General features: G+C 56.3%; 1 protein-coding gene across 1 annotated transcript in view; it reads left to right on the plus strand.

Moving 5' to 3' along the window:
• Window positions 1-17,494, plus strand: part of LOC140402553 (acidic phospholipase A2 E-like) — a 70,992-nt gene that overhangs the window by 29,353 nt on the left and 24,145 nt on the right. Inside the window, exon 2 of the mRNA XM_072490404.1 lies at window positions 14,820-14,985. Coding sequence (XP_072346505.1) covers window positions 14,820-14,985 — 166 coding nt within the window. The remainder of the gene's footprint in view (window positions 1-14,819; window positions 14,986-17,494) is intronic.

Genomic DNA, 17,494 nt, shown 5'->3' on the forward strand with positions numbered 1-17,494 from the left:
CTTCGTTCCCTCACCCCCTCTGCCATTACTCCAAACCACCGGGGTCCTGCCGCGGTCGCCATTGTAGAGGGTTCCATCTTTGCTACCCCACTACTGGGCCGATATCTGGGGTTTGAGTATCTGTGTGTGTCTCTCTCCAGCTGGCACTGAAACTTCAGAGACCAGGGGATGCCGCACTGGGACACCTCTGCGGGAGAGAGCACTGAATCAAGCCTGCCGTTTATCCCTAACCGGAAGCCTGAGGCTTATATCACACAGATATCCAGACCCCCACCAATGCCCAGGTGATTCTCTCTCTTGCCGGTGGTAAAACAGCCACCCGGTTCCTACTTCGCTGGAGTAGCTTTCCCAAGAGAGAGAATAGGACACTGCTGTTTATTACCTAACCAGCAGCCTGTCCTGAGTGAACGGGTTCGAATCGTTCAAGATGACCCCAGATTCTCGACCCCGGAATTAAGGTGAGGAATATCTTAACAATGACTTGGTCAGAGATCGCTGGTGAGAGATTGAAGAATTGAAACGACGCCAATTATCAGCAAATCGAGGTTTATTGCAAAACCCAGGTCAAAATCATCAAACAGAAGAAATTATAATAAAATCTTAAACTCTAACACAAACTAAGTCTATTCAAGAAGTACTATAACGGACACAACGTAAAATCGTATTGTTACACAAGTTTAGCAATGGCACAAAACACAAATCAAGTCCCCTTCCCCAAAGCCTCAACCACTATCAAAGTCAAGGGAGTTTCGCAAGCTGCTGCAGGGTACTTGTGGTAGTATGTATTGGGGGTCATGTGGGACTGGAAGCCCTAATGTCATTGGCTGACAGATCCCGGGTCCTGGTTGGCCGTTGACCTCAAGCTCCGCCCTGAAGGCGGAGTATAAGAAGCCAGTGCCTTCCCCCGCAGGCCAGTTTACTATCGGGCTGCTGGGGAACAGACACGCTTAATAAAGCCTCATCGACTTCACTCTATTCGTCTCACGGAGTCTTTGTGCGCCACAATTTATTAAGCGTGCCTAAAAAGGACTATGGAGCTCAGGATCATTCCAGAATGCCTGAGGATCAGCCCCCACGCAGTGAATGCGGCAGCAGCCTTCAAGCACTGGCAGACTTGCTTTGAGGCCTACCTCAGACCGACCACCGGCCGGGTCTCAGACGAACAAAAACTGCAGGTCCTGCACTCGAGGGTGAGCACGGAGATTTTCACCCTCATTGAAGACACCGACGATTTCCAGACGGCATTCACAGCACTGAGAAATCTCTACGTTCGCCCAGTTAACCAAATCTACGCTCGCTACCAGCTCGCGACAAGACGGCAAGCTCCCGGAGAATCGATGGACGAGTTCTACGCCGCGCTGCTGATTTTGGGACGAGCCTGCAGCTGCCCGTCGGTGAATGCAAACGAACACACGGACATGTTAATGCGCGATGCTTTTGTGGCAGGTATGCAATCCTCCCAAATCCGCCAAAGACTTCTAGAAAAAGAGTCGCTAGGACTCTCAGAGACACGGGCCCTGGCAGCCTCCCTAGACGTGGCCACGCGTAATACCCGCGCCTACGGCCCCGACCGCGCGGCAGGCCATTGGGCCCCGTACGTACCCGTCGCGGCAAACCCCCTACCCCCCCCCGTACACCCCACAGGCTTGCGCAGTCCAAACGCCGAGTCGCACCGGGGGCGCCCGCTGTTATTTCTGCGGCCAGGCGAAGCACCCCCGACAACGCTGTCCGGCCCGCGCAGCTATCTGCAAAAGCTGCGGGAAAAAGGGCCACTATGCGGTGGTGTGCCGATCCCGCGAGGTCGCCGCCGTCCCGGGGCCACAGGGAGCCCTGCAAGCAGTTTACGCGCCCCAACCCCCCCAGCACGCCATGTGCGACCCGCAGGCGCAGCCGCTCTGGGTCCCAACCACCGCGGCCCCGGGAGAACTGGGAGCCCTGCACGCCGCCTACGCTCCCCAACCCCCCTCCCCGCAGCCCATGTATGACCCGCCGCCGACGCTCCCGATTTGGGTGCCGGCCAACACTCTCCACGGAGAGGAAGGGGTTTTTCGCGTCCCGAACGCCACCCCCACCCCCGTCCCGTGCCCCACGCCTGACCCGCCGGCGCCACCTACCTGGACCCCGACCTCCGCTGTCCCCGGTGAGGGAGCTCCTCGCGCTCGCGGCCCCACGCCTGACACGCCGGCGCCGCCGACTTGGGTCCCGACCACCGCTGTCCCAGGCGAGGGAGCTCCGCGCGGTCCTAGCGCCCGCGGCCCTGGCGCTCGCAGTGAAGGAACTCCGCGCGGTCCTAGCGCCCGCGGTCCTAGCGCCCGCGGCCCTGGCGCTCGCAGTGAAGGAACTCCGCGCGGTCCTAGCGCTCCCCAGACCCCCCAGCACACCATGTGCGACCCGCAGACGCCGCCATTTTGGGTCCCGACCACCACGAGGGGAGGAGGGGCGCCGCCATCTTGGACCGCCCCCGACCTGTACGACGCATGGGGGCGGCCATTTTGTTCACCCCCGACACCATCTTGTGACCCCTCAGCCACGTGCGATGTATGGGGGCGGCAATTTTGTCCATCCCCGATGCCATCTTGGACGGCAACAACGGACCCCACCCCACTACTACAACCACGGCTCGCTTCGGTTACGCTCGATCAGGCTCGGCCCCGGACTCTCCAGACGACGACGACAACGGTCCTAATTAACGGCCACGAGACGCCATGCCTAGTCGACTCCGGGAGCACGGAAAGTTTTATACATCCCGACACGGTAAGACGCTGTTCCCTAACTACCTACCCCAGCGCACAAAAGATTTGCCTAGCTGCAGGATCCCACTCCGTACAGATCTAGGGATTCTGCATAGTTACCCTAACGGTACAGGGGAGGGAATTCAAAAACTACAAACTTAACGTCCTTCCCCAACTCTGTGCCCCCACCTTGCTGGGCTTAGATTTCCAATGTAACCTACAGAGCCTTACGTTTAAATTCGGCGGCCCCATACCCCCACTCACTATCTGCGGCCTCGCCACCCTCAAGGTGCAACCCCCGTTCTTGTTTGCAAACCTCACCCCGGATTGCAAACCCGTCGCCACTAGGAGCAGACGGTACAGCGCCCAGGACCGGACCTTCATTCGCTCCGAAGTCCAGCGGCTACTAAAGGAGGGCATAATCCAGGCCAGCAATAGTCCCTGGAGAGCGCAGGTGGTAGTAGTGAAGACAGGGGAGAAACAAAGGATGGTCATTGACTATAGCCAGACCATCAACAGGTACACAGAACTAGACGCGTACCTTCTCCCCCGCATATCCGACATGGTCAATCGGATTGCCCAGTATAAAGTCTTCTCCACCGTGGACCTCAAGTCCGCCTACCATCAGCTCCCCATCCGCCCAAGTGACCGCAAGTACACAGCCTTCGAGGCAGACGGGCGATTATACCATTTCCTACGGGTCCCTTTTGGCGTCACAAACGGGGTCTCGGTCTTCCAACGGGAGATGGACCATTTGGTTGATCAACATGGGTTACGGGCCACGTTCCCGTACCTCGACAATGTAACCATCTGCGGCCACGATCAGAAGGACCACGACGCCAACCTCCAAAAATTCCTCCAGACCGCCAAAGCCTTGAACCTCACGTACAACGAGAACAAGTGCGTTTTTAGCACCAATCGGCTAGCCATTCTGGGCTACATAGTGCGCAATGGGATAATAGGCCCTGACCCCGAACGTATGCGCGCACTCATGAAATTTCCCCTCCCGCACTGCCCAAATGCCCTGAAACGCTGCCTGGGGTTCTTTTCGTACTACGCCCAGTGGGTCCCCCAGTACGCAGACAAGGCCCGCCCCCTAATACAGACCACGACCTTCCCTCTGTCGACAGAGGCTTGCCAGGCCTTCAGCCGCATCAAAGCGGACATCGCAAAGGCCACGATGCGCGCCATCGACGAGTCCCTCCCTTTCCAGGTCGAGAGCGACGCCTCCGACGTAGCTCTAGCGGCTACCCTTAACCAAGCGGGCAGACCCGTGGCCTTTTTCTCCCGAACCCTCCACGCCTCAGAAATCCGCCACTCCTCAGAGGAAAAGGAAGACCAAGCCATAGTGGAAGCTGTGCGACATTGGAGGCATTACCTAGCCGGCAGGAGATTCACTCTCCTCACTGACCAACGGTCGGTAGCCTTCATGTTCGATAATGCACAGCGGGGCAAGATTAAAAATGACAAGATCTTAAGGTGGAGGATCGAGCTCTCCACCTTCAACTATGAGATCTTGTACCGGCCCGGAAAGCTGAACGAGCCGTCCGGTGCCCTATCCCGCGGCACATGTGCCAACGCACAAATTGACTGCCTCCAAACCCTCCACGAGGACCTCTGCCACCTGGGGGTCACTCGGTTTTACCACTTCATCAAGTCCCACAATCTCCCATACTCTTTAGAGGAGGTCCGTACAGTCACAAGGGACTGCCACATCTGCGCAGAATGCAAACCGCATTTTTTCAGGCCAGATGGAGCGCACCTGATTAAGGCTTCCCGCCCCTTTCAACGCCTCAGTCTCGATTTCAAAGGGCCCCTCCCCTCCACCGACCGCAACGCGTATTTCCTTAATGTAGTGGACGAATACTCCCGCTTCCCTTTTGCCATTCCCTGCTCCGACATGACCGCGGCCACAGTCATTAAAGCCCTGAACACCATCTTCACACTGTTCGGTTACCCCGCATACGTCCACAGCGACAGGGGGTCCTCTTTCATGAGTGACGAGCTGCGCCAGTTCCTGCTCAGCAAGGGCACAGCTTTAAGCAGGACGACCAGCTACAACCCCCGGGGGAACGGGCAAGTAGAAAGGGAGAACGGCACGGTCTGGAAGGCCTTCCTACTGGCCCTACGGCCCAGGGATCTCCCAGTTTCACGGTGGCAGGAGGTCCTCCCGGATGCTCTCCATTCCATCCGGTCATTATTATGTACAAGCACTAATCAAACGCCTCACGAGCGTCTCCTTGTCTTCCCTAGGAGGTCCTCCTCTGGAACGTCGCTGCCGACCTGGCTGGCGGCCCCAGGACCCATCCTGCTCCGAAAGCACGTGCGGGCACATAAGGCGGACCCGTTGGTCGAAAGGGTTCACCTCCTCCATGCAAACCCCCAGTACGCCTACGTGGAGTACCCCGACGGCCGACAGGACACGGTCTCCCTGCGGGATCTGGCGCCCGCCGGCACCACGCACAACCCCCCGACACCATCAACCCAACCGCCCCCCTTCCTGCCACCGCCGCACCCCTCGACCGCCCCCTTCCCAGGAGGATCAGTCCCCCTCCCCTTTGCACCGACAGCTGAAACCGTGCGGCTCCCGGAGGTGACAACACTGGTACAAGCACCACCACCACCGCCGGGGCCGAGGCGATCGACACGGACGACCAGACCACCCGACCGACTCGTGGCGTCGATGTAAAACAAAGATGTACTGTCCAATGAACATTTTGTTTTTCCTATACCCTCTGTAAATAGTTGTAACAGGACGATACTGTCCAATACTGTACTACCATGTAACTGTTCTATCCTCCCAGGACCAGCCCTGTAAACCCTTACCACCATACGAAGCATCACCCCGCCGTGTTCATTTTTGACAAGGGGTGAATGTGGTAGTATGTATTGGGGGTCATGTAGGACTGGAAGCCCTAATGTCATTGGCTGACAGATCCCGGGTCCTGGTTGGCCGTTGACCTCAAGCTCCGCCCTGAAGGCGAAGTATAAGAAGCCGGTGCCTTCCCCCGCAGGCCAGTTTACTATCGGGCTGCTGGGGAACAGACACGCTTAATAAAGCCTCATCGACTTCACTCTATTCGTCTCACGGAGTCTTTGTGCGCTACAGTACTTACGGTCACAGGCTGCGAGAGGTCAAGTCGAAGGTGGAGAGGTCAAGCCAAGAGACCCTCAATCGCAACACAGCCCCTTTTATATTGTTTTACCTGGCTTTTTCCTGTGTTCAGCCAGCCCCTTTTGCATTGAATCGGTAAGGTTTAAAGTTCCCGCTGGTCCCGCCCCCTTTGCGCCGGGCAGACCTGTCGACTTCCGGGTTCTCCTCGCAGGTCCGCTCCTTCCAGCCAGGCAGACCTGCCGCGATTTGAATTTGGCACCGACTCCGCCCCCTCCACCCAGTGAGTTCCTGCCGGTGGCTTCTGTCAGGATTGGAGTACCTCCCCCAGGTCCGCCTCCAACTTGGTTTTTTCTACCGTTTATCTTCAAGGGGCTTTTCCAGCGCAATATACTGAGCCCAGACAGTCTGCTTTTTTAGGTAACAAGGTTAAGCTCTCTTGTGAAGATTTTCAAAGTCTTCCATCTGCTCCGGAGATCGCTGCTATGTTGATGGGGTGTCGATTGGATTCTGCTCTGGTGGAGGCCAAGTCATTTACATCTGCATGGGGCTATGACCATTCCATTGTCCTGCTTGCAGGCAGGCCCCCTGTGTATTCCCGTGCCCCTTTGTTTGTGTTTTAATCTTATCTAGTTGTCTGGCTCCTTCTTCCTTGTAGCTCCTGGGGGGGGGGTTTGTAAATACCTATGCCCCTACTCGGCTCAGCGGACCTAGCCTGCAGGGAAATTTGGTTACGTTCTTTTGGCTGAAAAAGTGTCCAGTTTACAGTCTCTGGGTTTTATTCCTGGGCAGTCCAAAAAGGGCCGGATTGCCCGAATACCTTACAAAGGTGAAAGGTGGAAGATATAGGAGGGATATCAGAGGTAGGTTCTTTACCCAGAGAGTAGTGGGGGCATGGAATGCACTGCCTGTGGAAGTAGTTGAGTCGGAAACATTACGGACCTTCAAGCAGCTGTTGGATAGGTACATGGATTACGGTAAAATGATATAGTGTAGATTTATTTGTTCTTAAGGGCAACACGGTAGCATTGTGGATCGCATAATTGCTTCACAGCTCCAGGGTCCCAGGTTCGATTCCGGCTTGGGTCACTGTCTGTGCGGAGTCTGCATATCCTCCCCGTGTCTGCGTGGGTTTCCTCCGGGTGCTCCGGTTTCCTCCCACAGTCCAAAGATGGGCAGGTTAGGTGGATTGGCCATGATAAATTGCCCTTAGTGTAAAAAATTGCCCTTAGTGTCCAAAATTGCCCTTGGTGTTGGGTGGAGGTGTTGAGTTTGGGTAGGGTGCTTTTTCCAAGAGCCGGTGCAGACTCAAAGGGCCAAATGGCCTCCTTCTGCACTGTAAATTCAATGATAATCTATAATTAATCTCGGACAAATGTTCGGCACAACATCGTGGGCCGAAGGGCCTGTTCTGTGCTGTATTTTCTATGTTCTATGTTCTATGTACGAGGCACGTTTTTTACACAGAGGGTAGTGGGTGCCTGGAACTTGTTACCGGAGGAGGTGGTGGAAGCAGGGACGATAGTGGCGTTTAAGGGCATCTTGACAAATACATGAATAGGATGGGATACGGACTCCGGAAGTGTAGAGGATTTTAGTTTAGATGGGCAGCATGGTCGGCACAGGCTTGGAGGGCCTGTTCTTTGATCTTTGTTGGATTCTCCATGCGGGCGACCAAGATTTCCCGCTGGACTAGAATCTCTCCGGGTCTGCGCTGGCACCAGGAGCAGTGCCCAGGAGCGATTCCCTCTCCCTCGCTATGTAAATGTATGCATGGCGTGAATCCTGTGGGATGCGGTCGGAACCCGGCTAGCAGGCTGCCAAGTGCTTTGACTTCCTCTGTTTCACAGCAGGAAGCACTTAGCTGCGTTTGGTGTGGCGAGGGGCTGTTACTCACTGTGGTAGTATGTATTGGGGGTCATGTGGGACTGGAAGCCCTAATGTCATTGGCTGACAGATCCCGGGTCCTGGTTGGCCGTTGACCTCATACTCCGCCCTGAAGGCGAAGTATAAGAAGCCGGTGCCTTCCCCCGCAGGCCAGTTTACTATCGGGCTGCTGGGGAACGGACACGCTTAATAAAGCCTCATCGACTTCCCTCTATTCGTCTCATGGAGTCTTTGTGCGCCACAATTTATTAAGCGTGCCTAAAAAGGACTATGGAGCTCAGGATCATTCCAGAATGCCTGAGGATCAGCCCCCACACAGTGAATGCGGCAGCAGCCTTCAAACACTGGCAGACTTGCTTCGAGGCCGACATCACATCGACCACAGGCCGAGTCTCAGACGAACAAAAACTGCAGGTCCTGCACTCGAGGGTGAGCACGGAGATTTTCACCCTCATTGAAGACACCCGCGATTTCCAGACGGCGTTCGCAGCACTGAGAAATCTCTACGTTCGTCCAGTTAACCAAATCTACGCTCGCTACCAGCTCGCGACAAGACGGCAAGCTCCCGGAGAATCGATGGACGAGTTCTACGCCGCGCTGCTGATTTTGGGAAGAGCCTGCAGCTGCCCGTCGGTGAATGCAAACGAACATACGGACATGTTAATGCGCGACGCTTTTGTGGCAGGTATGCAATCCTCCCAAATCCGCCAAAGACTTCTAGAAAAAGAGTCGCTAGGACTCTCAGAGGCACGGGCCCTGGCAGCCTCGCTGCACGTAGCCACGCGTAATACCCGCGCCTACGGCCCCGACCGCGCGGCAGGCCATTGGGCCCCGTACGTACCCGCCGCGGCAAACCCCCTACCCCCCCCCCGGACACCCCACAGGCTTGCGCGGTCCAAACGCCGAGTCGCACCGGGGGCGCCAACTGTTATTTCTGCGGCCAGGCGAAGCACCCCCGACAACGCTGCCCGGCCCGCGCAGCCATCTGCAAAAGCTGCGGGAAAAAGGGCCACTATGCGGTGGTGTGCCGATCCTGCGAGGTCGCCGCCGTCCCGGGGCCACAGGGAGCCCTACAGGCAGTCTATGCGTCCCAACCCCCCCAGCACGCCATGTGCGACCCGCAGGCGCAGCCGCTCTGGGTCTCGGCCACCGCGGTCCCGGGAGAACTGGGAGCCCTGCACGCCGCCTACTCTCCCCAACCCCCCTCCACGCAGTCCATGTACGACCCGCCGCCGGCGCTCCCGATTTGGGTGCCGGCCAACACTCTCCTCGGAGAGGAGGGGGTTTTTCGCGTCCCTAACGCCACCCTAACACCCGTCCCGCGCCCCACGACTGACCCGCCGGCGCCGCCTACCTGGACCCCGACCACCGCTGTCCCCGGCGAGGGAGCTCCGCACGTCCCAGCGCTCGCGGCCCCACGACTGACCCGCCGGAGCCGCCGACCTGGGCCCTCACCCCCGTCCCGCGCCCCACGCCTGACCCGCTGGCGCCGCCGACCTGGGCCCTCACCCCCGTCCCGTGCCCCATGCCTGACCCGCCGGCCTGGGCCCCGACCACCGCTGTCCCCGGCGAGGGAGCTCCACGCGGTCCCAGCTCTCGCGGCCCCACGACTGACCCACCGGCGCCGCCGACCTGGGCCCTCACCCCCATCCCACGCCCCACGCCTGACCCGCCGGCGCAACTTACCTGGACCCCGATCACCGCTGTCCCCGGCGAGGGAGCTCCACGCGGTCCCAGCGCTCGCGGTACTGACCCGCCGGCCTGGGCCCCGACCACCGCTGTCCCCGTCGAGGGAGCTCCGCGCGGTCCTAGCGCCCCCCAGACCCCCCAGCACACCATGTGCGACCCTCAGACGCCGCCATTTTGGGTCCCGACCACCACGAGGGGAGGAGGGGCGCCGCCATCTTGGACCGCCCCCGACCTGTACGACGCATGGGGGCGGCCATTTTGTCCACCCCCGACGCCATCTTGTGACCCCCCAGCCACGGGCGATGTATGGGGGGGCCATTTTGTCCACCCCCGACGCCATCTTGGACGGCAACAACGGACCCCACCCCACTACTACAACCACGGCTCGCTTCGGTTACACTCGATCAAGCTCGGCCCCGGACTCTCCAGACGACGACGACAATGGTCCTAATTAACGGCCACGAGACGCCATGCCTAGTCGACTCCGGGAGCACGGAAAGTTTTATACATCCCGACATGGTAAGACGCTGTTCCTTAACTACCTTCCCCAGCGCACAAAAGATTTGCCTAGCTGCAGGATCCCACTCCGTACAGATCTAGGGATTCTGCATAGTTACCCTAACGGTGCAGGGGAGGGAGTTCAAAAACTACAAACTTAACGTCCTTCCCCAACTCTGTGCCCCCACCTTGCTGGGCTTAGATTTTCAATGTAACCTACAGAGCCTTACGTTTCAATTCGGCGGCCCCATACCCCCACTCACTATCTGCGGCCTCGCCACCCTCAAGGTGCAACCCCCGTCCTTGTTTGCGAACCTCACGCCGGATTGCAAACCCGTCGCCACTAGGAGCAGACGGTACAGCGCCCAGGACCGGACCTTCATTCGCTCCGAAGTCCAGCGGCTACTAAAGGAGGGCATAATCCAGGACAGCAATAGTCCCTGGAGAGCACAGGTGGTAGTAGTGAAGACAGGGGAGAAACAAAGGATGGTCATTGACTATAGCCAGACCATCAACAGGTACACACAACTAGACGCGTACCCTCTCGCCCGCATATCCGACATGGTCAATCGGATTGCCCAGTATAAAGTCTTCTCCACCGTGGACCTCAAGTCCGCCTACCATCAGCTCCCCATCCGCCCAAGTGACCGCAAGTACACAGCCTTCGAGGCAGACAGGCGGTTATACCATTTACTACGGGTCCCTTTTGGCGTCACAAACGGCGTCTCGGTCTTCCAACGGGAAATGGACCGAATGGTTGATCAACATGGGTTACGGGCCACGTTCCCGTACCTCGACAATGTAACCATCTGCGGCCACGATCAGCAGGACCACGACGCCAACCTCCAAAAATTCCTCCAGACTGCCAAAGCCTTGAACCTCACGTACAACGAGGACAAGTGCGTTTTTAGCACCGATCGGCTAGCCATTCTGGGGTACATAGTGCGCAATGGGATAATAGGCCCGACCCCGAACGTATGCGCGCACTCATGGAATTTCCCCTCACGCACTGCCCAAAAGCCCTGAAAGCTGCCTGGGTTTTTTTTATACTACGCCCAGTGGGTCCCCCAGTACGCAGACAAGGCCCGCCCCCTAATACAGACCACGACTTTCCCGCTGTCGACAGAGGCTTGCCAGGCCTTCAGCCGCATCAAAGCGGACATCGCAAAGGCCACGATGCGCGCCATCGACGAGTCCCTCCCCTTCCAGGTCGAGAGCGACGCCTCTGACGGCCAACCTTAACCAAGCGGGCAGACCCGTGGCCTTCTTCTCCCGAACCCTCCACGCCTCAGAAATCCACCACTCCTCAGTGGAAAAGGAAGCCCAAGCCATAGTGGAAGCTGTGCGACATTGAAGGCATTACCTAGCCGGCAGGAGATTCACTCTCCTCACTGACCAACGGTCGGTAGCCTTCATGTTCGATAATGCACAGCGGGGCAAGATCAAGAACGACAAGATCTTGCGGCGGAGGATCGAACTCTCCACCTTCAACTGTGAGATCTTGTACCGGCCCGGAAAGCTAAACGAGCCGTCCGATGCCCTATCCCGCGGGACATGTGCCAACGCACAAATTGACCGCCTCCAAGCCCTCCACGAGGACCTCTGCCACCCGGGGGTCACTCGGTTTTTCCACTTCATCAAGTCCCGCAATCTCCCATACTCCTTAGAGGAGGTCCGTACAGTCACAAGAGACTGCCACATCTGCGCAGAATGCAAACCGCAATTTTTCAGGCCAGATGGAGCGCACCTGATTAAGGCTTCCCGCCCCTTTGAACGCCTCAGTCTCGATTTCAAAGGGCCCCTCCCCTCCACCGACCGCAACGCGTATTTCCTTAATGTAGTGGACGAATACTCCCGCTTCCCTTTTGCCATTCCCTGCTCCGACATGACCGCGGCCACAGTCATTAAAGCCCTGAACAGCATCTTCACGCTGTTCGGTTACCCCGCATACGTCCACAGCGACAGGGGGTCCTCTTTCATGAGTGACGAGCTGCGCCAGTTCCTGCTCAGCAAGGGCATAGCTTCAAGCAGGACGACCAGCTACAACCCCCGGGGGAACGGGCAAGTAGAAAGGGAGAACGGCACGGTCTGGAAGGCCGTCCTACTGGCCCGACAGTCCAGGGATCTCCCAGTTTCACGGTGGCAGGAGGTCCTCCCGGACGCTCTCCATTCCGGTCGTTATTATGTACAAGCACTAATCAAACGCCTCACGAGCGTCTCCTTGTCTTCCCTAGGAGGTCCTCCTCTGGAACGTCGCTGCCGACCTGGCTGGCGGCCCCAGGACCCATCCTGCTCCGAAAGCACGTGCGGGCACATAAGGCGGACCCGTTGGTCGAAAGGGTTCACCTCCTCCACGCAAACCCCCAGTACGCCTACGTGGAGTACCCCGACGGCCGACAGGACACGGTCTCCCTGCGGGATCTGGCGCCCGCCGGCACCACGCACACCCCCCCGACACCATCAACCCAACCGCCCCCCTTCCTGCCACCACCGCACCCCGCGACCGCCCCCTTCCCAGGAGGATCAGTCCCCCTCCCCTTTGCACCGACAGCTAAAACCGTGCGGTTCCCGGAGGCGACAACGCTGGTACAAGCACCACCACCACCGCCGGGGCTGAGGCGATCGACACGGACGACCAGACCGCCCGACCGACTCGTGGCGTCGATGTAAAACAAAGATGGACTGTCCAATGAACATTTTGTTTTTCCTATACCCTCTGTAAATAGTTGTAACAGGACGATACTGTCCAATACTGTACTACCATGTAACTGTTCTATCCTTCCAGGATCAGCCCTGTAAACCCTTACCACCATACGAAGCATCACCCCGCCGGGTTCATTTTTGACAAGGGGTGAATGTGGTAGTATGTATTGGGGGTCATGTGGGACTGGACGCCCTAATGTCATTGGCTGACAGATCCCGGGTCCTGGTTGGCCGTTGACCTCAAGCTCCGCCCTGAAGGCGAAGTATAAGAAGCCGGTGCCTTCCCCCGCAGGCCAGTTTACTATCAGGATGCTGGGGAACAGACACGCTTAATAAAGCCTCATCGACTTCACTCCATTCGTCTCACGGAGTCTTTGTGCGCCACACTCACACCATGAGGATTTGTGTTGTGGGGGGCTGGGCACCATCCATGGACTTTAGGGGGCACGTTCGTTACATACTTACCGCCTCGACCCACCGCGGGGTGCACAGCTTCAGGGCAACGCTTGCAAATACCCTCGCCAATCCACACCCGCCTGAATCCCGGCTGAGAGGCCTGGAGCATCCCGGGGGGAGCAGGAAAATCGGGTTTCCAGCCTGTTAATCAGGTTTTACTGGATGCCCATGACCCAGCGTGTAGCTCACTGCCGCTGTGGGTGGGGGTCGGAACATCGGGCTGGAGTCTTCGATTTTGAGGCTGTGTCCGGAGAACGTGTCCAGTATTACGGCCAAAAAGTCTTCGCCGCCTCCGCACCGATGCTCCACCCAGTGGGGGGTGAGCAGCCGCACCACGTAAACCCCCGGCTTCCCCTGCAGATACAGACGGAGAATTGCCGGGTCCGTGTGACCGCGCATTGCGCACGGTGACGACCTACAGCTGTCACGCCGGACAATATGGTGCCGGCCGCGCGGACAAGGCCTGCCAGATAGTGACCCTCTGTGACCCCGCAGCCCCCGCCGAAGCTCCCGTCACCAGAGGAGCGTCCCCCTGCACCCCCACCCCCCAGCCCGCCCACCACCCCCGACTGTGGGGCCACTGGACACAGTCCGCAGCTCTCAACTCTGGTCCGAGTTGACAAAATCTCAGACCACAAGTGATCCACGCTGTCCATCGGGGGGGGGGGGGGGGGGGGGGGGGGATCGGGGGAGGGCTTTCAGGTGTCGTCCTGAGGCCGTCCCAACGGCGAGCGGCGTCCTCACCGATGATGCCGTTTTGGTGGGCGGAGCATCGGAAGACAGGCGCAGCCCCCGAGTTCGGCGTTAAAAGGGTGATTTTGGCGTTGGCAATCGGAGAATCCCGCCCATCGTGCGCTGATCCCGCTTTTCGCCCGGCGCGCGATTCTCCGCTGGATCAGGAACCCCGTTACTGGTGGCGGGTGACAGAGAATCTAGCCCATGGAATTGTTGGGCCGAATGGCCTGGTTCCGAGGCGCAGGGCAGGATTCTCCGATTGCCGACGCCGGAATCGCGTTCAGCGATTGGCCGGAGAATCCGTTTCGACACCGAAATCGGGGGCGGAGCCATTTTCAGATGCTCCGCCCCCTGAAAAACAGCGTAATCGCTGATACGCCGCCGCACACCATTGGGACGTCCTCAGGACGTAGCCCGAGGCCCTCCCCCGATGCTCCGCTCCCGATTGGCCGATATTCCAACGGCGTCGGTCGCGTGTGCTCACAGTTTTCTGGGACCTCGCGTGGGGTCTGCGGACTGTGTCCAGCGCCCCCACAGTCGGGGGGGATAGTCGTTCCACTGGCCGGGGGGCTTTGGCGGGGGCTGGGGGGACTGGTGGGGGGCTGGACCAGGGGTGGCAAGGGGGTTACAGTGGGGCACTATCTGGCAGGCCGGGTCCGCGGGTGCCGCAGGATCCACCGTGCACAATGCGCGGCCACGGACTCGGCAATCCTCCATCCGTAGCTGCAGGGGAGGCCGGGGGCTTTACGTGGCGTGGCTGCTAGCCCCTCCCACCAGGCGGAGCATCGGTGCGGGGCCGGCGCCGACTTTTTCATTGTAAAACTAGACACCTGCTCCGGACATAGCCTCAAAATCGGAGAATCCAGCCCGGCAATTTCCGCTGAATTCAGGAATATTCTTTTGCCGTACTTCTGCTTTCTAAATCGGCGTGTTGGTAAATTGTCTCCCTGCTCACTCTGTACCAGGGCTTTCCTGACACAATGATTCATTTTGTTTTCCTCTTGTAGCAATTTGCATCCCTGCTCAGGGAGTCACAAATTACCGAAACATGAGGAACTTCCTAAACATTGTTCAGTGCGTCAATCCCGCTCTCCCGTACCAGCGCGACAGGAACTACGGCTGTTTCTGCAGGATTGGAGGAAATGGAAACCAGCCATTGGATGACCTCGACAGGTAAAATGAGACGATTCTTGTGTAAAAACTCTCTCCGTGAAGATGTGGGTGTTTGCGCTGGCTGAGAATCAGCAAGGTTTTACTCTGGTACAAAGCAGAGACAAGACATTCCTCAGAGAGACAGAGCTTGTTTCTCTATCGTCCTTATCACTGCCTCCAGGTAGAACGCAATTTGTACACAGCAAGATCCCACAATAGCTATGCTATAATGACCAGGTTGATCTATTTTCCTGATGTTGGTTTCGGGATAAATACACCTTGTGCTGTTTGTCACTGACACCCTGAGTTCCAGTTCAGTCAAGCAGAGCTGCTAAGAGTAATTTCTCAAAGTTACTTGAGGTAATTTGGGGAGTTACTGGGGGTAATTTACAGGAGTTACTGGTGTAATTTATAGACCATAAGACCATGAGACATTGGAGCAGAATTAGGCCACTCGGCCCATCGAGTCTGCTCCAAAATTCAATCATGGCTGAGATTTTCTCATCCCCATTCTCCTGCCTTTATTAATCAAGAACCTATCTGTCTCTGTCTTAAAGACACTCAGTGATTTGGCCTCCACAGCCTTCTGCAGCAAAGAGTTCCACAGATTCACCACCCTCTGGCTGAAGAAATTCCTCCTCATCTCTGTTTTAAAGGATCGTCCCTTTAGTCTGAGATTGTGCCCTCTGGTTCTAGTTTTTCCTGCTCGTGGAAACATCCTCTCCACGTCCACTCTATCCAGGCCTCGCAGTATCCTGTATATTTCAATAAGATCCCCCCTCATCCTTCTAAATTCCAACGAGTACAGACCCAGAGTCCTCAACCATTCCTCAGACAACAAGCTCTTCATTCCAGGGATCATTCTTGTGAACTTCCTGTGGACATTTTCTAAGGCCAGCTCATCCTTCCTTAGAGATGGGGCCGAACACTGCTCACAATACTCCAAATGGGGTCTGACCAGATCCTTATACAGCCTGAGAAGTACATCCCTGGTCTTGTATTCTAGCCCTCTTGACATGAATGCTAATGTTGCATTTGCCTTCCTAACTGCCGACTGAACCTGTACGTTAACCTGAAGAGAATCGTGAACAAGGACTCCCAAGTCCCTTTGTACTTCTCCATTCCTCCATCTAAGTTGTATAACCTCACACTTTTCCACATTATATTCCATCTGCCACTTCTTTGCTCACTCTCCTAGCCTGGCCAAGCCCTTCTGCAGCCCCCCTGCTTCCTCAATACTACAGATCTTTGTTTCATCTGCAAACTTAGCAACAGTGCCTTCAGTTCATTCTTCCAAATCGTTAATGTATATTGTGAAAAGTTGTGGTCCCAGCACCGACCCCTGAGGCACACCACTAGTCATCGGCTGCCATCCTGAAAAAGACCCCTTTATCCCCACTCTCTGCCTTCTGCCAGTCAGCCAATCCTCGATCCAGGCCAGGATCTTACCCTGAACACCATGTTGAGGAATGGGTGAAGAGACATTCCAATTAGATGTCTCATTTATGTTAAGTATCCAATAATTGAGACTGACATGTAAAGAGGCTTCAGGTGGTCTTTGATGTGGTGATCGAGTTTTGTACAGAGTGTGTCAAAGGAAAATAAAGGTGTTTGTGAAAAGGAGCAGAACTCTTGACTCTTTCCACAACAGCTGCCAAGGTTACCATTGGTAACACAGGAAGGTTGCTGTGCAAATGTGAAGGGCTGAAAGATACAACGTTTCCAGACTCAACCAAGCAGTGAGTGAGAAGACTAAAAAAATATATATAAATATGGCTGAACCTCGGACAAAGGTGGCCGGATATGACTATCCACCATTATTTTCTGAAAGGGGACCGTATGACCAATGGAGAAGTGCAGTTGTTATGTGGACTAAGGTAACTGCCTTGGGAAAGAGGAAACAAGGTATGTCATTGGCTCTTTCTCTACCTTATGAGAGTTAAATCCGAAGCAAAGTGTTTTCGGAACTGGAATTGGAAGAATTAAATTTAGGAGAAGGTCTGGAGACTCGATTACGTTTTATGGATAAGATTTATCAAAAGGAGGACTTGTTAAGTGTGTATGAAGCTTGGTCAGAATTTAATAGATTCCGGAAAACAGAGGACATTTCTATTGAGGATTATATAATGGAATTTAGCAGATTATACAGGAGGCTGCACAAACACCGCCTGGAATTTCCACAGTCTGTGTTGGCATTAAAGTCACTCGACTTGCTAGAGTGACCAATCTGGATAGGCTCCTGGTTTTGACAGGAGTTAAGGTTGTGGATAATGATACCTTATTCAATCAGATGATAGAGGCCTTAAAGAAGTTTCTGGGGAAACATTAAATTCCAATGGCTCTTATGGCACAAATGGGTCAGTCAGCAATTAAGCAGACTATGGAAGATACACTACTACAGGATGGCAAGATCATATGGCTACGAACAGGTTACAAGAGTCTGGAAGGAGCTCTGGACCCAGACATTATGAGGACAGAAACCCATTTAGAACCTATAATCGGAGGAGGGGCATGGAGAATGGGAATAGGA

This window comes from Scyliorhinus torazame, chromosome 25 (genome assembly GCF_047496885.1).
Source record: "Scyliorhinus torazame isolate Kashiwa2021f chromosome 25, sScyTor2.1, whole genome shotgun sequence".
Lineage (NCBI taxonomy): Eukaryota > Metazoa > Chordata > Chondrichthyes > Carcharhiniformes > Scyliorhinidae > Scyliorhinus > Scyliorhinus torazame.